The sequence below is a fragment of the Hippoglossus stenolepis genome, chromosome 7, assembly GCF_022539355.2.
Source record: "Hippoglossus stenolepis isolate QCI-W04-F060 chromosome 7, HSTE1.2, whole genome shotgun sequence".
Lineage (NCBI taxonomy): Eukaryota > Metazoa > Chordata > Actinopteri > Pleuronectiformes > Pleuronectidae > Hippoglossus > Hippoglossus stenolepis.
This window is the reverse complement of record NC_061489.1, coordinates 9,126,561-9,147,112: the sequence shown is the minus strand read 5'-3', so window position 1 is coordinate 9,147,112 and position 20,552 is coordinate 9,126,561. Positions and strand designations below refer to the sequence as shown.

General features: G+C 44.0%; 1 protein-coding gene across 1 annotated transcript in view; it reads left to right on the top strand.

The window, feature by feature from the left end:
* tenm2a (teneurin transmembrane protein 2a) overlaps positions 1-20,552 on the top strand; it is a 211,930-nt gene that overhangs the window by 126,747 nt on the left and 64,631 nt on the right. The window contains 2 exon segments of the mRNA XM_035162067.2: positions 19,326-19,429; positions 19,431-19,530. Of these exon segments, the coding sequence (XP_035017958.2) occupies positions 19,326-19,429; positions 19,431-19,530 (204 nt within the window).

Sequence of the window (20,552 nt, the reverse complement as noted above, 5' to 3'; positions counted from 1 at the left end):
ACAATACTGCAGAATTCTAAAACACGTGCACACACGCAGACACACACACCCTCTCCCTCACACACACCCACATAGACGCACACACACATAACATCCTTTGCCTCTGAAGCTAAATACTTGATTGATGGTCTAAGCTGTGAAGAAATGCTCTCCTTTATGTCTCTAAAGGTTTGTAATTGCTGCAGTGAAAGGATGCTCACTCGCCTGGAATATTGATCCTAATGGGATTACTATCCTCCACCAGAGAGAGGGTGATGGAGGGAAAGAGATGGAGGGAAAGAGATGGAGGGAAGATGAGAGAGAGGTAGAGAGATGAGGAGGGGTCCGGACAGAGAGGTGAGCAGATAGACAGAAGGAGAAATCTAGTTTGTCCTTCATTGATCTTTTCTTTTTTTTCACCGCAATCATTCAGTAACGACTTCCGTACGGGAACGATAAAGCATATCGCTCCAGAAACCAGAGCTGGAGAAAATACTGGGAATAGAAATGAAGGGAGGGAGGAAGAGTCGGGCTGGTTCTCGTGGGAGAGATCATGGTGGGGCGATGCAGCCCTCCTCCCTCGCGGTCCGTCGGGACGGTTGTTGTTGTGGATGCGGCTGCTGCTTTCTGGGTGCCGCTATATTGTCCCGACAGCTGCGAACAAAAGTGGGTTCAAGTAGAATGCAGAGCAGAAAAGAAGTGGAAGATGTTTTCAAAGTGAGGAGCGGGACTTATATAACTGTAGAGCTGGAGGTGTAACAGAAACGGAACTGGAGGACAACCATATGCTCTCAGTGACCATATTGTAATTTTGAGAAAAGTACAGCTCACTGCTTCTCCTGATTACTCCCGCCGCCGTTCTGATTCCAGTCCGCCCTCCTCATCTTTCAGAATTAATCAGTGTGGAGGGGCCATCCGCCTGTCCGTCAGTCTGTCTGTCCATCCGTCCGCCTGCCTGTTTGACGACATGAACCCCAGATGGGAGGCACGGCCATCAGTGTGCGGCCAGACTGTCCTGCACAGATAATTGAAATGTTATGATGAAGCCGAGTCACGGAATCTGCAAATGTGTGTGTGTGTCTCTGTGCCCCAGCTGATAGCCCTTCTGTGTGTGTGTGTGTGTGTGTGTGTGTGTGTGTGTGTGTGTGTGTGTGTGTGTGTGTGTGTGTGTGTGTGTGTGTGTGTGTGTGTGTGTGTGTGTGTGTCTCAGTCTCAGTCTGTTTGAGCTCGGCCATACTGTTGGTCATCTGCCCGTGTTGTGACTGACTCCATTCCACTCTGTCGAGCTAAAGCACTTTAGCGGCGCTCACACAAAAGTCACCTTTCATGAATGATTATCAGAAAGCCATTATGTCCGTTCTGTGCCTCTTCATGTTCCACCGCAGGAGCGAGTTCTTTCATGGAGGAATGTGTGTTTGTGTGACTCATTGTTTGGCTCGCTTTGAAAGTTTGTTTCTCTCCATTGGGGGGTCTCGGGGCGGAAGGACTGAGGAAAGAGGTAAAGATAATTCAGACGTCATGGCGGTGGGGGGGTTGAGGAACAACAATGAACTCGGCAACCAACTGTAGCCCAGACAATAATAATCAACTGTAATGTGACTAAAAGAACAGAGAAAATGACCCAGCCTTCAAACACACACGCACTCTCACACACAGTCTTCTCTCTACCTGCCTGTGGGGCGATTGTAAAAATAAGTTTTCAATACCTTCAAAGGCTTGTAATGCAGCCGGCAATTTCATTTTGACAGACACACTTCTAAAGGTGCAGGATTTTTTTCATTCAGCAGCACAAAGGAAAGTGTGTGTGTGTGTGTGTGTGTGTGTGTGTGTGTGTGTGTGTGTGTGTGTGTGTGTGTGTGTGTGTGTGTGTGTGTGTGTGTGTGTGTGTGTGTGTGTGTGTGTGTGTGTGTGTGTGTGTGTGTGTGTGTGTGTGTGTGGACTGATCAGACTCCCACAGTGCCGGCTCAGCCTTTAAGAACTGCAGGAGACTTGTAGAGGACAAAAAACAGCATGAAAGGAGAGAGACAAAAGGAGGGAGGAGAGGAAGGGCAGTGTCGGGTTCACTTTCCAGCCGCGTGTTTGCATTACTTTGTGAAACTACACTTTTTGACAAGGAGGCTTTTTTTGCGGGATGATTATCAGAGCGCTGACACAAATGCTGCTGATTTAAAATTGCTAACTGATGTGATGAGCAAACAGGTTTCGAATGTGAATTACTCCAGGTTAAGGGCTGGACTTTTAAATAGACACATAACGTTGTTTGCACAAATTGGCATCAGTCAAATTTGGCCGTCAGATGGGTGGTTTATTAACTCTGTGTCAACTCCCGCTCCTGTTTGGAGAAAATTTAAATCACTGCTGACATGGGCAGATGTCCTCTTAGTCCATCAAGCACGCAGATGTTGATGATGTATGCACAGACGTACATGTGCGGAGGAAAAAACAAGTCATTCTGATGGTGCAGCTCCAATGGCTCAGAGTAATGGTTCCACATGTATTCAAAGGCAAAGACATGTACACATACCATTAGAGGCATCACCACAAGTGCTCCTGCAGGTGGTTGACCCTCACGCCAGCCCCGTTTTTCAGATTGATGGCCTGACAATGATTTTTTATGACACGGGCAGGCCACAAGCAGCCACAGGGGCCCCCGGGGGCCACGCAGTCTCATTTTGGTCTGACATCACTGGCTGTGACCTCGGAGGCGGAGGCAATGCTAACGGCAGGAAGTTTGATTGAGCAGAGCAAGAGTTCCGAAAGACTTGAGATTATTATTAGCTGCTGCGCCACTGATTGTGTTTGTGCTGTTGGAGAAGTCAACAGCTTGTGTTGAACAAACAGGACCAATATCTGAGAGCGAACCACGGCTGTCTTCAGACGAAAGTATCCTCTTGCTGGAGTTTACCCTCAACGTTGTATGAGAATAATACTCACACAGGCAAGAAGCACAAACACGTCTGAGACTGTCCAGAATCATGGATGTTAACTGTGCCAAACTCACAGAACTGTTGAAGTCTCACTTAAGGCTGCGCACAAAAAAACATTTATGGCTGGAGTCATTATGCACAAAAAACCAACTGGTTGACTAGTTAGGGAGCAGGTGCTGAACATAACAAGGCATTTATCAGTTAAGAGGCCGAATATTTTTCCTCTGGAATTGGTGGAAACCAAAGTGGAGTATAAAGGATGTGTGTTTTGCAGCTTTTCATAGCGTGATGAATCCACCAAAAAGTTGATAACTTGAAACATGTTTGGAAGTTTTAAAATCATATGGATTATTCAAGAATATGTTGCTATTCTGAAAGGCAATCTCTTGTGGTCATTTAAAGAACAGTCAAGACCAAAATTTGCATATTTTCTATTACCATACTAAATTCAAATTTAACATCTGTCACATTTTAATTACAAATTTTACTCACAAACTGAATAATACTTACTTCATTTGTTTGAACGGTAAATATTTCAATGTCATTTTTTAAAAGTCTTAAATGAAGGTCTCTCAGGATACTTTTTTGGAAATATTTGCCAGCTGCCGCTAGGTAATTCTTTTCCCCAAAGTGACCCTTCCTGAATGGCTGTGAGGACAGGAAGGCAATCCAAAGGCGTACTGTAGATTATCTGTGATTGATGCTATCTGGAGGATGGGGTAGATTATACCTCTCCAGATTTATGGTGAGTGAAGTAGAGCCACGTATCTAACGTGGTGATTATGGCTGCAGGGCTCAGCAGGCTGTTCACATGTGTTGGTGTGTGTGTGTGTGTGTGTGTGTGTGTGGGTGGGTGTGCGTGTAATATTTTTCAGGACACAGTATCCCTGAGACTGATGTGCCTTGTGTGTGTAATAAAGAAGCTGTATAATGGGATGCCCAACTTTTCCTATTTGAATGATATTTTACATTAAAAATGTAAATTAAAAAGTCCCCCCTCACCACACCCCAGACCCCCCTCTCGTCATCACCATGTCCAAAACAATTTTCTGCATGGCTCCCTTGTGGTAGTGGAATAGAGTTTATGTGTGTGTGCGTGTGCGTGTGTGTGTGTCTGCGTGTGTGTGTCCATCCTCGTCTGGACCCTAACTGATTGTGATTGCATTTCCATCGGATTTTCTCCCGGCGAGAAGAAGGGGAAGTGCCCAGACGGAGAAATGGGATCAGAGGGGAAAACTCATCTCCCCTTCCCAGACACAGTCCCTTCCAGAGTGTGTGGTCATGCTGACACGCACGCACACAGACACACACACACATATTGTGAATGGTGTCCTCTATTACATGGAGTATTACCATCACTAATGAGGTGTGAGAGAGGGACAGAGATGGAGCAAGGGGAAGATGAAACGAAGGTGGATCAGAGAAACAGAGCGCGAGAGAAAGAGGAATAACTATCAATCTCATTGTGAGGGAAGCAGCGAGAACGGTAGAGTCTCAGAGGAAAGCTACGAGCAGATATTTGTTGGAAGAGAAAAAACATGAGGTTTGGTGAAAAAGGAAAAAAGCAAGGGAGAGTAAAATATGGGAGGAGTGCAAGTGAAAGGTGCATCAAGACGAGGTGACCTTTTTCTTAAAACCATCTGGTCTGTGGTCAGGTGTTGAGTGTGTGTGTGTGTGTGTGTCTGTGTGTGTGTGCTTGCTATCTATGTGCATTACGTGTGTTATCGCACACATATGTAAAATGCTTCTTATCATGTCTAGTAATCCAGAAGGATTTCACGATTCATTGAGAGGGAGGAGAGGATATCCTCACCCTCTAACATTGGCTTTAAGAGAGACTGTGTGTGTGTGTGTGTGTGTGTGTGTGCGTGCGTGCGTGTGTGCGTGTGACTGTCATTTCAGCTGTGCTCACTGGACACCTGTTCTGATAACTCCACGCTGACAAGCTTATTGTTCCAACAGCCAGCTACACTATAATTAAGACTGACTGTAACGCACAAGTACAAACATCCTCCAGCGTTAGTGTGAGAGAGAGGTTGTGTGATGTGCGTGCCTGTATGTGTGTGTATTTTCCCCCAGATAGCATCTTTGCTCCAGATAAACCTATTGTTCTTGCCTCTAACCACCATTATCCCGTTGTAGGGGAAAACTGTTTCACAGCATCAGTACAAAACCCGGAGAATCGCTCCTTATCCATCTTTTCACTCTGTCTCATCTCCTCCCTCCATCCATTTTTTATTTCAACTTATTCATCTGTTCCCCCCTCCTCTCTCCATCTGGCGCTGCTCTAACTTTTTTGTTCTCCCCAAACCTCGTTTTTGCAATCACTCTCTTCTTCTCACTCTTCCCCCACCACTCCTCCTCTTCCTGCCCTCTTTCTTCTATCCGTCATAGCTAGATGCAGCGCAGTCATTTGCTGCTATAGTCTATAGCTAGGAGCCCTCTCGCTGAGATAGATGCCTGCCTATGAAAGACATTTGTTTCCTTTACTGTCACTGTGCAATAATCAGCCGCTCTAACGCAATCAACATGGCCCTTGCGGTAAATACAGCTGAGCAAGTGGGTCCGTGCGCATGTGTGTGGGCATGTGAGCCTTCGTGTGTGTGTAGATGGGAAGAGTGAGAGAGGTAATTTTTTGTGTGCGTACACGTGTACCTGCAGTTGTGTGAATGTGTGTCTGTGCACTTTTTCTGTTACTTGGCAGTGGATGCAAATGCAGTTTCTCATGTATGTGCGTGCCATGTGACAGAGAGAGATGATTCTTCGTGAAAAAACAGTTTGTTAGCAAATTAGAGTTAATTAGCCAACTTTCAGTTCCCAATGCTGTAATTGGGCCCATTTCTCTCTGTTTCCTCCAGCTGGCGTCTCTCATCCACTGCGGAGAAAAGGGGGAGAGAGAGGGGGAGAGTAAGGCGAGGGCTAAGTCAGAGGACTGGGGTGGGAGACACGAGGGAGATGTGTGAAGGGGGGTGTACGCGGAGTGCACTAGGCATCTGTAGGGGTCTGTGGAGTGCTAGCAAACCCTACCCCCTGGGGGGCAAGAACCACTTGCGCTGGTGGGATCGAGACAGTGACAAGTATTAACAGGGAGATAATGATGAAAGGAAGGCTGATGGGAATGAAAATGCAAAAGAACGTGTGTGAGATGAGGGGAAGCGGGGGAGGGGGGGAGGTAAAGTGACAAATGTCGACGGATGTGAGGGGGAGGCGGTAAGCCATTACAAATTGAGGGAGCAGCTTAGGGTACACCGTGGAGCATCGGATTTAGGGGCGAGCATGGAGAGGCCACACGTGTTCAAGTCCAGCTAGTCTGAAACTTTGTGAAAATTTTTCTCCCACTCTTTCCCACCGTCACTTTCTTCTGTGCACCCACCTAATAAACCCAGAAATGCCATGAAGATAACATTTAAAAAGAAAATGACACTGCAGGATCTGGTAGGAGATATTGTATAAAAAAAAAAGAGAGAGGCAGAGGAGTTGCGGAAAGGGAGAGAGGCGAGGGAGTGCTGGAGCAAAGAAGAAGTGATGAAAGAGGGGCACAGGCTCTCTCTTGGTGCTGCGGCGTGATGATCAGTAGAGTCTAATGAAGGTGCAGATGTCCCAACGGAGTCCTGCGCACTCATGACGACCACTGGGAATGGCAATTAATGCACAGTGTACTGAAGGAAAATGCACACACGCACACACACACACGCACACATTCAGACACAGAATTTACATAAAATGTACCAGAGCCCCTCTTGCCATAGACTAAATTCAAAAACTGTATAAATAGTAAATGGTGCATTCAGCCATACCACACTTTTCATCATATTTTCTAATGTAAATGGCTACCAGAGAGCAGTATTATGCCCCATTATTCCACCCCAGCACCAGACAGAATAGCGCAGTGCTCAAGTGATTGCCTCTATTGTGCATGTAACCACCCAGAACTCTCAACAACATGGTCCTGATTCTTTCTTTGGATTCACTGCAAGAAACCCTGCTCCCTTGGCTGTAATGCTCTTTATTTCATAAATACGCCCAATGTGTGTATGTGTGCAGCCAAATCCCCCTCGCAATGGCTCTGTGCTCATAATCGTTTTTGATATTTGTATTCCAGTCGCCGTATTGACATGAGTGGACACATGAGAAAGAGTCGGACTGGGACACGAGGCTCAGGTGGACAGGTCACTGGTGCACTGCGGATTAGCGGCGTTGCATGTGTGTATATAATGGGGGACGACTACTTTTAGAGCAGGTCGCTGAGGGACCACACTGTTATGTCAAGATGAAAGGATAAACTGCTGAGACAGGAGAGTGCAAAGAAATGGACAGAGTAAGAGATAAAGAAGAGTGTATCTTTACATAGGCATTTGCGAGTGAATGAGTTTTTGTGTGTGCGTGCGTGCGTGTGTGTGTGTGTGTGTTTGTGTGTACAAGCCAAACACGGCTGGTGCACCCTCCACTGAGATAAAAGCGTCTGCCTCTTTGCCACTGAGACAGCAGCCTAATGGCACTACAAGACTGAAGTTGGCACACATGGTTGGGGAGAGAGGGAGGGATGGAGGGGTGGAGGTACGGAAAAGATGGATGGATGACGTCATTATCAGCCGTGGCATTTAAACTGCAGGAGGTGGAGAACGGGCCCTCCTCTCTTCTACCTCAAGCAGAAACTTCTCCTTTTTTCCTGTTTGTCCTTCTTTATCCATTGGAATTACCTTGACCTTTGCATATGTCAATTTGAAATTCTTCGCCCCTTCTTCTCATCACTCTGCTCTGTGCTGTAGCTACTTGCGGCCCAAGAAATATTGTTGTTTTTTTCCAATATCTGAAGCTTCATAAAAAACTAGATGAAAAGTTTTCTTCTACAGTGGCGGCCCCTTGCATCTCTCATTTTCAACAAACCTTCAAACACAAAAGTTTCAAGCCAAGGCTGTTGGCCATTGTTGGCCAGGAGATCAAGCTTTCATTCGTATAATTCCTTTAAAGAAAAGGATTGACTCTAGTTATTTAGTTTTACCAAGAGCGTGCGGTTTATTATAAGGGATGGAATAAACCATCTGTAAAACATTTCTTCAAAAAAAGGCACACGCACGCTCACGTACATGCAGACAGCAGAGGTGCTATCAGTTGTAGTTAAGGAGGAGGGGTCTTAGTTACCTCTAGGTTAATGATCCTCATTAATATGTGCTAATATACCCCAGGTCATGCAGTAATTAAAAATCTCATTCAACGCTCTCAGCTTAAACTGACTGACTTGGCTCCATCCTACAAAGATAAGCATTTAATATTTGTCTCCAAGGTCTGTAGTTCATAGCGAGGGGGTGAGACTAATAGCCTAATGCTGAGCGTTCGACTGGGCTGGTGGCCTCCTCCAGTGCCTAGTAAAGTATTTTCCTGCCTCTGCTTGGCTGGGCACAACTGTTTGTTCTGAATAGGTTTGTGCAGGTCGTGCCTTGGAGAGTTGCATCACGTTTGCAAGAGAGTGTTTGTGCGGGCCACACAAACAAGCGCTCCGAAATACACACTCAGGCGTGCGCGGAGATGCACGGCTGCAAGTGAGGTCCATCAGCATGGGGACTTCCATATTCCTCTGAGTCAGCTGATGTCAGCTGATGCAAGCTGTGTCAATTGTGTGGCCGTGTGACGTTTGTGTCCCGTTGCAGGAAAAAAAAAAAGAAAAGACAGACGAGCAAGTGCATATGTGTTGGGGGTTTGTGTGTAATTTCTGTGGACACAAACAGTGGGCCTCAGAGGCTTATGACTCAGCCTATCCCTGCCTCACACACACACACACACACAGACTCATCCACTCAGCCGTCCGTGACCAAAGCGGCAGCTACTTCAAAGGGCCTAGGCATGCATGGTAATCTCCAATCACGTCGCTCTACTCCCCTGTCTGCACACTCGCAAACACAAATACCCCCTCACGTGGAGGGAGGACGGGAGACGACGCGCCAGATTTGTGTTACATCTGTGAAAGTGAGGCACAAGTTTGCTCTTATACCCCTGTCATTTCTGTTTGAGCTCGCAATCTGCATGTAATTAACATCTGATTTACCGAGGCAGCGGCTAATAATGCAATCAGTGATTAAGACCGCCTCCTAAGCACATTGCTGTTGATGAGGAGCCGGGAAAGGTGCAGTTCAGCTGAAATCCAAAATGTGAAATTTAAAGAGAAGAAAAATCCCCAAATGTCACTTCCATTTTCCAAGCTCTACTATTAAACTCTAACTGTGAAGATAATTTGGACACTTATTATGATAAACTTAATAACAACCTATTTATTATGGGGTTCATAATAGAGAAAATTAATCAAAAATAACACAGTGATATTCACCAAAATTCACCACACTACTCGTCTCTGGTGATATAAAAGATCTAGATGCTCATTAACTCTTCTCACCTTCTGTTTTTTAGATTTAAAAAATAAGATAATTCGTCCTCACACAAACTCAGCTTCATTTCACACTTGTTTGTTTGTGCTCTCTCACTTCTTCTCTTGTGACTGTGACTATTTTATAACACAGGGTGGTTAAGTTTTCTCTTAGTTTTGTTTTAGTGATGTATCATTTGCAAACAAAGGGAACCGAGTCGGCTACTTGAACCTTTCCTTTTAAAATTGTGCCCATAGTTAATGGCCCAGAAACCACAGCACTTCCGGCCACATGCTTTATGGAAGGTCCCATTTACTGAGCTGAGAAGTTGTTGTTCAAACTTCAGTGGGTTCATGTGATTTGAGGTCAGAATATGAAAAGAAAAATGGACTAAAGTGTTTAAACAACATCTTGAAACCTCTTTCCAATATTTGCATAATAAGGAGGAAAAAAGAATCAGGTGTGGGAGGCGTATAGATAATTTAACATGTGCACATGAATCATAAAAACATCTATACTGGGTAAACTTGCACTTGTGAGAGGTGGACATACAGTTTGCAAGTGACAAAATTGAAGAAGTTGAAAAGTTCACTTTAAAAGCTATTTAGAGTTGAATGTAAAATTGTTAATTGGTTTATAAGTTATGACGTCTGAAAGTTGTGAACCCAAACTTTTACCAACTTTCTGACTTGAGATGTCGTTCACGTGAATTTTCTCAGACACCCAGTTTTTTCAGACACCACATCAACGCCCAATGAGAAAATAACATGCGTTGCTGAGAAGCGGAAGAGGGGCTTTCTCTCGCTTCGTTCATTACATTAATATGGCATCATACCCCCACCCCTTGAAAAAGGAATGATGAGCTGTTCCTTTCGGAAAAGGAACGGAGCCACAAATTGCTGAGAACCGATAGTTTAAAGGTGAGAATTACTAATGCATGATGCGTGCTGCACCTTTGCGATTCCAGTGGAATCAAATGCCATTATAGTATCTCGTGTATAGAAGGGAGAGAGGCACACAATGTGTCCCTTAGATGTCAGGCAAACTGCCTTGATAAATCACATACATCTCTGAGGCGAGGCTGAATCAAGGCTCGGTAAATTTGGCCCAGCGTGGGGAGACTCACCTTGAGAGAACGCCTGAGCTCAAGGCTCAACAGTGAAGCTAGTTAGAGGGAATATAACGTGGCGCGCTGTGTTTTTTAACTCTCGCTCCTTTTTTTTCTTTTCTTTTTTCCTCCTGCTGTTACTATAAATAGCTGCTGCAGAACATCAAAGAGGAGAAGAGGTTTCTCTCAGCAACAGGCCACAGTATAGACATTAACCACACGCTCCAAATACATCAACCCACTATTGGCTGCTCCGAGTGCAGACGATATCAGGGACTCTCCGGTGTGTGTTGGCTAATCGTGAAATCTGATGATTCGGGCCCGTCTCACGCGCACTGCACCTAATGTAACATCACACAAACACACAGAAAAAAGACTTTATCGGAATTGAGTTTATTTATGAGATTACAATGTAATTGACTGTGACTGCACAAGGTCTTAACTGGCAGATCCATGCACCAAAAAAGTCCACATCACTTACCATCTCCCGTTTCTCCCAGGGCTCTTCTTCCCACTGTTCTTTTCTTTCTTTTCATGCTTTACATGGAACTAAATTGTCATAACAACCACAGCATTTGCCGCAATTAATCAGTGCTATATTGAATAGGTAGTCAAGTAGGTACCTGTGCATGTGATTCGTAAGTGTGTGTGTGTGTAAACAGAATGTCGCTACATGTGTATTTCTGTATTCTGTGCACTTTTCGTGCTACTGTTTCCGCTTGCATTTGATTATTGATGAGTGACGCTGAGTGACTGTGGGTAATGTGCTTTCTGCAGGAGCCTTGTCTCCCAAATTTTCATCAAATGAGGCCTGTTTTAAAATGCAAATGGAGTTTAGTGTTCTTTTGCAAAAAAAAAAAAAAAATCATTTGTGTGCGGTGGACATGATTAATAAAGCGATGGTGGCTGGAACTATCAGACTGGAAATTTAGGATGTCACGATTGGGTGTAAACTTTTCATTTAAGCCTCGATGGCTCACACTTAGGTGTTAATTAATGAAGGTGTTTTGTAGAATAAATTAAGTTTGTATTTCTGGCAAGGCTTCTCTCTGGCATATCCTTACCTTGATATTTATCAGAACAGTCTGGCGGCCTCTTCTTAATCTTTTACTAAGCATTATCATTTACTTTATTAAAAGATGTTGTAAGTTGTTTAAAGTAACTGCACTCGTCTTTTTACATGACAAGCAGGGGACATCTGTTTTAGTGAAAGATTATAACCAGTGGTGGATATAGGATTTTTCAGGAATCAGGGGCCATTAAGGGGCCACAACTTACACAGAGGGGCCAATTATATGTCAGATATCCATGAACTATTCCTGATTCAGTAAAATGCTAATTTAAGTAATTTCTTGTTTCCTGTTAGCTCTATAGCTTTGACCAAAGTCAACATCAGTGAATACATGTTTTAAATTGCTCCTTGTTCAAACACATTATGTACTTCAACAAAGCTTAGAAAATAAACATTCTTAACAAATTCTCATATTTATTGTTAAGTGACAAGTTTATTTAAAATTTACATTCTGTAGATCCAAAGCTTCTCGAGCATAGTGCCATCATTTCTGGGAGTGATTCAGCAGTTTGGTGGATTGGAGGGAAAGCTCTTCCCCAGCGTTACCCCCTGCTGATTTTGGATTTTTCTTTCTTTCTTTTTACTCTGCAGCATCTAAGAGCATTCTCCAGTTAAGATAACAGACGCACAGAACTTCCAGTCATAATCTAATTCTAAGAAGGTCTTTTTTATAGCTGAAAGCAGTTTTTTCTGTCTGTTAATTTTTCTTTTTTTTAGCATTTTCACTTAGTGCAAAGACCAAGTACTGTCTCCAGCTCAGACCTTGTCCATAAGTCACTTTCAACACTGCCTCTCAAATAGGAAAATGTTGAGTCTTGTTGGTTCCATAAAATCTACCTCCAGCTCTGTGAAATGCTTTGATTTGATGTGGGGGAAATGCTTGGCCCTTAAACCTATTAAATACATTTTCAGCATTGTATAATTGCTGTCACTGTATTATTTGAATAACAAATTTGGAAATAATTGGTTGGCATTTTTATAAACTCCAGCATCTATTTTGTGGCAGAGAAATGACTTAATTTCATGTGGTTATTGTCAGTCCATTATTATATGTTTTGTGCCCCGAAGTTTAATATGACTTTTTTTTTCTGCTGCCATCAAATTGATTCATAAATAGGCATTGGGCAGCTTATTGAACGTAGCAGCAGCAAAAAAGGCTTATGTATTATTACAGGTTTTGCACACACACACACACACACACACACACACACGCACAAGATAGATAGACTGATATTCCCCCTTTGCAGATTCACTCCTATCAGCCATTACAGAGCATGTTCAGAGGTAATGGAAGGCTGAAAGGATGGATATCTATCGCTCTGCACCTGGGGTTGAGGGTCCGCGTGTGCTTGAGCGCGTTCTCACGTGCACATGCTTCAGTGTGTGTGTGCACTTATGACGCATCTGCGTGTGTGCTTGCATTTATGTGGTAGAGGGGTGGCTATTTATTTTGATTGTTTTCAATGAGGGTCCAATGTGTAGAATCCATAACAATACCATCAATCCACAGCAGCGGCAACAACATGGATGTAATTTATATGGTAATGCAGCCGCCATGGTTGCCCCAAGTTACGCAGTGGACATCTCCGACAATGGACAGCATGGGTGTGCTGTAGCATCCTAATGCAATGTATAGCCACAGACACACACTCAGACAGACATAGCCACGTGCGCTTGCACTTCCCGGCAACAGGGAGGCATGTTTCAATTAGCAGATGCAGATAGATGCTGCAGTGCATTATGGGTCAAAAGGTTGAGTGTATTGCTTTGTGTCAGCTGGTGTCTGTCCTCATCTCTGCTCGTCCCCAAGTGAAAACAGCCACTTGAGTGAGGAGTGGGGAACAACCTCCTGAGCTAGATGTTGGGATTACTCATAAAAGATGCTCTGTTGGACTTCATGCTGTGCGGCGTACTATCTTACACTGTGACTAAGGGCTGCTGGTCATGTGCGTAGTCACAGCTCTTAGAGGAATTTGGAGGTTCGTCTCTGTTATTATGTAAAGCTGTCATAGCTTTGTAAATGGTCAAAACAATGTTTCGATGAGAAAGCCGACGCTTTCGTTCAATTATATCATCTCCTGGCTCATCAAGTTCTGTTGATGTAATGAGTCTCCATTACTGTGCTCTCCACAGTGAGAGGAGCTCAGGAGATAATGTTAAGAAGCGACAAATAATCTGGACCTATTAATTCTGAATGGCCTCACAGTCATTCAGAATGAAAATAGCAGTTAATGGTTAAGGTGTTTAATTTTAACATTTCTTGTCTTTTATACATGAAGCATTATAAGCCAAATGTTTTTTTTGGTCAGTATCATATACTGATGAATGTTCAAATGTTCTTTTTCCGATAAGTCTGGTTTGGATTAGTTATTTGTTGCTATTGAAACGATGATTGACAGCTGAAACTGACTCAAGATTGGTCAAGCATCCCCGCGGCTCCTTCCTCTGATCGCTACTGCACAGACTCGGCCTCCAAATGTGCAAGATGGCAGCATTTGTATCTGCAATATTTTAGCTTCATTTCTGGATAGTGGGAGGAAGTGGAGACATTTCGTCATTCTTTCTATAAATTCTGTGGTTGAAACATTCATCTTATTCCACTTAAAGTGGAAAACTACTTGAGCAACACTGACACTTCACTTCCATGAAAACAAATATTCCGTTTAAAATCAATTAAGTTGTAGTTTTCAGTGAAACTGTGTAAGTACGTCAAGTGTTGAGCTGTAGTTTTTATCCTGAATGGAACAAACGAAATGTATTAATGAAACACTGGAATGTAGAACAGCACAATGTGGTGCTGCGAGTCTGTGGAGCACCTTTTTCCCTCCAGGTGTTTTCAGCCTCAGCTGCCGTGTGTGTGTGTGTGTGTGTGTGTGTGTGTGTGTGTGTGTGTGTGTGTGTGTGTGTGTGTGTGTGTGTGTGTGTGTGTGTGTGTGTGTGTGTGTGTGTGTGTGTGTGTGTGTGTGTGTGTGTGTGTGTGTGTTGCGTGTGTGTGTGTTCGTGTGTGTGTTCGCGTGTGTGTGTTCGTGTGCGTGTGTTCGTGTGCGTGCGTGGAAGATCAGCCTGCCGAGGCAGAGTGCTCCTGTAGTTGTGCAGAGATGGGAGTGATGCAGGCGAGATGAAATAGAGAAAGTGAGCGCAGACAGAGGAGATCTGTGGGACTGAGAGGAACCCAGACACTTTGTTACACATCAAAGTAAAGAGCCACTGATACAATCATCTCTTTAGGCTGTGAAAGCCCAACTTTATTAATTAGAACACGTCCGTTGAATCATCCTCTCATCTCTTCTCCCTTCCTGCTTTACTCATTTTTATCACTCACTTTCTGCAGTGACGCTGATTAGGAAAGGGAAAGAGGAGAGGGAGGGGGACGCGGATGAACTCAGGCCGTTCCTGGATAGGCTGCCACATCCATTTGTTGCTCACACATGCAGACAACAACAGGTGTGCACGTTGCCACAGTTGAGCTAAATGTGAAATATTAAAAAGGGGTGAATAAGGGGAGGAGGCGAGGATTTCAGAAAAAGCGAGGGCGAGGGGGGGGAACAGGAAGAGAGATGAGATTGAGGAGACAGACTGCGCTGTATAGATAAATAGAGAAAAGGGCCCATTGTGTCAGCAGCTGTCATCACTAAATAGCCCTCAGATCACTGTCAGACACTATCACACACACACACACACATGCACATGCACAAAATACTAACACACACACGTACTGACTGACAGCTCCCCCTCAGTCCAACATCTGGGCTGACAGCAGCCAGGGTAATGAGTCTCTGCATGTGCCAGCATGGGTGTGTCGCTTCTTATTCCACCCTCTTTCCCCGTGTACCGCTCATTCAATCATTTCACGTCTCTCTTATCTTGTTCTAAACCACCCCCCCCTCCTCCCTTTTTTTGTCGTTATTTTCCGTCATCTTAATAGAAACATGCGCTGATTGACTTCGCAGCACCCGCCACACGAGTAGCGACTAAATGAGAGTAAAGTAAAGTTGAATGGTAGATTGATGTGGGAGTTTTTTTTTTTCTCGTTTTTCCCAGAGTTGCCATCCAGGTGCACTGTATTTCTTATAGAGGTGTGGAGCAACGCAGAGATGAAGAGATGATGAATGGCTCTCGTTAGAGGGGTAATTTGTCTCTCCTTGTCTGACTGGGCTCCAGCTGTCGCTCCATCCCTCGCTCCACTCCACTCTCCTCGGCCTGCCACTCCTCACCTCAGCCAGATGGGTGTACGGATGGACGGAGTGAGGGAGAGGAGAGGAGGAGAGTCACCAACAAGCAGAATTGTGTCTGATGTGTAACACCATCGCACAGCAAAAAATGGCCTCATGGAGAAAGAATAGATTATGCAAACCACATATTGTGTTGATTCAATGGACACACGCACAGCCGAGCGACAACAGGCAAAGCTCAAACACTTATATGACTCATCTAAGCAAGTCAAAGCCGGGTGCTCGCGCCACAAACGGCTGATGATAGTGTTTCTTTTTTTACACTGTAATCCAATCACCAAGAGACCGGGATGCCTGGTTCTTCTCTCCCCCCATGATACACTCATTGTCGCCCTAATCAACACTTGTGCAAGAGAGGTGTAGATTCTGAGAGCGGGCAGCGCAGACAGAAGGATTAAGAGATGTATACAGATGGCCGGGGAAGCGGCTGAAGGATGACAACGAGCAAATCATCAAGAGAACCACGTGATCTCATTGCCAAGTCTTTGTTCTAATAACACAAAGCAATTTCCATTGACCTTTCCTGAAATGTAGCGGGCAGAAATGACTGAGTTAAGGATGCCCCACAGCATAATTGCTAAGGAGATTAAAGTTCCCTTAATTGCTTTTGGCCAACCAGTGCAATTTTTCCTTTTTTGTAATTAAAGTGATTTAAAATATTAATAACTGCACAGGCATACACATAACCATCTCGCGCGCACGGCTCGCGCAAACTGTGTACGCACGTAATAAAAACCTACAACTGCAATAAAACAATCTTAAAGGTGCAACTACACACACACACACACACACATACTTTCTATCACCTGCCATCACCAATCTCCTTATTAAAGGTCTTGCGAAATATGCAAATAACAAGATCCATTCTCTCCATCAACTGAAGTGATCCATCGATTCATTTAGAGCAACGGCCTTTTTTTTCATGGGTCATTGGCTTATTCCCACTTTACCTCCCTATTTTTCTCCATTTTCCACTCTTCTGACCCCTCTTATTGTCTCCTTCTCTCCTAATTACCCTCCTCTATTGCTCGCTCCCTCGTTATTTATTGGCAATAAGTTTCGTCGGCTCATAGCTTCCTGACTGTCCTCTTTTCTCCGTCCTCCCTCCACCTCTCACTCTCACTTTCACCCTGCAATCCTCTGGTTACCCCCGTGACCTCTGTGTCTCTGCCTCCCCCCCTCATCGTCCATCTCTCCCTGCCTCTCCTCCGTTTCCTTTCTGTCGGCCACAGTTGTTTGCTTTGCCATTGTTTATCCATTTTTCTCTGTTTGCTCTGATGAGATTGACCGGACACACACACACACAGACACCAGCACACATACCTAAACAGAAGACAAGGATGGCATCTCTCTGGGGTGTAGTTAACGTGGGGCCGTGGATCGATCGTAGCTCTGGTTTCCATGACGCAAAGCTCTGAGCTGGAGCAGTTTGGACAGCAGGACAGAGGCATCACTCTGCCTCTGTTTCCATCAAATCTTTTTCCATAAAGCCACGTTGAGACCTGGATTAATGATTCCTAATTTGTATTTTTCATTATTAACGCTCTTCATTTTGAATCATACATGCAAAAGTTAGCCAACAACCATACCCATCCGCTTTGTGTTTCTTAAATGACACCTACATTGACCCTTCCCCCTCCCTGATGTTTACCTGATGCAAGCAGTATCGCCCGGGCCCCCCCATCTATCATTGCCTTTACACATTTTGATTCCTGTCAGTACTCTTTGATGGGAAAGAGAATGCCGTCAAACTGCAATCACGCCACATCTGAATTCTGAAGGGCTGCTGTTGAGAGAAGGAGAAAACGAAATAAATACCATGATGATGAATGTGCGCCTATCCCGTATTTTTCTTCAAAATTCCCACGGCTTTTCTTTTGTCTGCTTCCTCTGTTCGTCTCCGTTTTTTGAATCATGTGAAGAAGTACAACTAAAGTTGAAGTCCCTCACTGAAAGGCTAAAGGCATTGTAACTTTTTTCAATTTTTTTTCAGGTGAAGTTTTCGGCGGCGAAATAAGGAATGGATGAAGGTTGTGAAACTATAGACGTACAAGCCTATTTTATTTTTTATCCTCCTCCTTATATTTCAACTTCGGAAGGTGAATGACAAGTTGTGACTGTGGAATATGGGGTAGAAAAAATAAATAAAAAAAGGTGTATTTATAAAGCTGTTTAAATGGAAACTTTGCTGGCTGGAGCCCAGGGCTGTCATTTTAAATGTTGAAACTGGAGAAAATAAGTTATTATCAGTGTGTCAAAGCGTATTCGGTTTACTTTCTAATTAGGAGTCGTAATAACCTGAGTCCTTCAGTGGATTGGCTGGACTCAGTGGCCTCATTCTCACCATATTGTTGATTGATTGAGCTGCAAATATGGAAGGCGTAATTATTCTATATTTTGAGCCGTCTCTAAATAGAAATTATTAGATTTGTCTTTGTCCTTGATTCCAAACCTTTGGAGAGTAGAGTGAAATCTCTCCATCCCTCTCTTCTCCTTCTCTCTGGTGAATGGGACAGCCTGATTGTGTCCACACATCCCAGGGCTCCCACTATTTAAAGACTTGGCTGTTAACTTTCTTTTGTCTCGCCCATGTAGAGGACAATCATACAATCGACGTAGGGCCTCTTATGCCAACTCTATAAGCATTTGATCTAGTGAAATATTAAAATGTTTGACAGTTGTGGCTTTGTTTGGTCTGCTGTGACCAATATGTTGTGGTGGCAACATATAAAATGTAGATAGAAATATGAATGAGTCAGTTCATGGACTTTACAGCACTTTTCTACTTGTGTTAATGTTGAAGTACATTTTATCATTCAGCATTACCTTGAGATTGTCACATGTTGCTTCATGTCTCTACAGCGGCAGAGATTGTCATTGTTGCTGCCAATGATTTGGTTTTTTTTGCTTTTGCAGAAGGGTTAGGGTTTTTTTTTGTCACTCATTCATGTACTAGTCTTTGCTGAATCTCCAGTGTCACAAAGCTTTTTGTGTTCGTATCCAAGCTGCTGTGCATCGCTGTTACCAGGCGGCTGTTCCAAAAAGCGAGTTCAGTTAACCTTATAACCTGCAACAGGTCTTTTCATATAAATCCACATTCCAATGCACTTTTAAATGTGTGGTACAACTATATTAACATCAAAAACACATTTTCCATTAATTCATACAGATACTTTTGGTTTTCTAACATTTTGCATAGCCAACTATATACTTTAAGTCACAGCGCAGCAAAAAAAAAAAATCCATATTTTGAAAAATAATATATTCGTTTTTTTATATTTTTACATAGCAACACAATATTCTAGCTTGTTTAGATGTTAATTTCACAAAACACACTTGTTAACATCCATCAAAATAACTTTTTGGTGACAGTCATCACTCAGTGTTGGGATGGAGGCAGAAATCTCAGAAAATGTCCTGAAATCCAATCAAACCAAAACTTTATGCGTGGCTGCAGAAACCAGTGATGGTTGAGAGATTATGTTTAAATGTAAGGTGGGTGCCTCGACCCTTTCAGAGACTCAGTGTCTCAGTGAACGTGCTTCTTGGAACAAGCCCCTGCATCACTGTCAGTCATGGCCATCTGTTTTGTCTAACGCCTCCCCCCCTCCCTTCCTCCCTCTCTCTCTCTCTCCCTCCATCCTCCAGGTCGCCCACTCCCTCCGACCTCTTCCCTCTCCCTGCTCCCTCCATCCCTCCCGTCCTCCTCCTCCGCCCCCCACCACCCTCCTCCGGCCCCTGTCCGCCCATCAGGAGTGCCAGGTGCCCCTGCTGGAGAAAAACTCCACCCACTCCCACCTGGAGCCCCACCCTGACGACTCGTACCTGCTCCGGGCCCAGCCCTCGTCCGCAGGTAAGCGAGAGACCATTCCACTCATCCGCGCCCCTTTTATCCTGTCATTCATTTTATGTGTGCATCATTGTGTCATCCATCACCTGGGTCACTGCGTTGCATTACCTCATCATGTGTCCATTTCCTGATCTGATTTAGTTTCTGCTCGGTAAAATGCCAAGAAATCCTTCACTTTAATTTAATGTCACATCTTGTTTGCTAAGCCATTTTGTTCCTGCCTCTTTTTTTTTTGCAATCCTACAAAGTCAGCATTTGTTTTCAGGGCAGGGAAGTGAAACAACTAAACAAACACATTTTACATTGTATGAATAGTAAGAGGTTATAATTATTATGGTTTTATTTGAGGGAATAAATCATTTGATTGTGATCAGTCACACATTTTTAACAGTGACTAATAATTAAATATATGTCGAATAAATGTGTAATTTCATGAATTTGTATGCATCTCACGTCAGAAAAAGCTGCTTTTAAGCAGCCTACTGGTGATTGTGTTAATGGATTACACTCTCAATGTAGCCCTCCCACCTTTGTCAAGTATTGCCAGAAAACAATGATGCAAGTGAAAGCCACCCCTACACTCTGCAGTGCGCACAATGGTTGACAGTGAGTAGGTGTGTTTGTGCTCATTTTCCATATGACATTAATAATCCAGCGGAAAGTGAAAGGTAAGGGGATAATGAATTTTAAGTGCCAGCAGGAGGATCAGCGTAGCAAAGACAAACTAGTTAGTTTCCTTGGCTCTGAGCTTCCTCTTTCATCATTGGACGCTCTCCTGTTGGCTGTTAGAGGCCCGGTGTGCTTATATCAGCACCTCGTAACTATTCTCCTCGCCCATATGAACGCAAACACACACATAAACACACGCATTTGCGGTGATGAGTGTATTCATCAGCGTATACATTTGTTCTCAACAATTAGCTACTGTGGGCCAACTCTCTCCGCACGTATACCTCTCTGCCTCTCCTGCCCGCTCCTCCCCTGTTTCTCCTCATTCCTCTGTGCATCTGCACTTGTAATCAGCA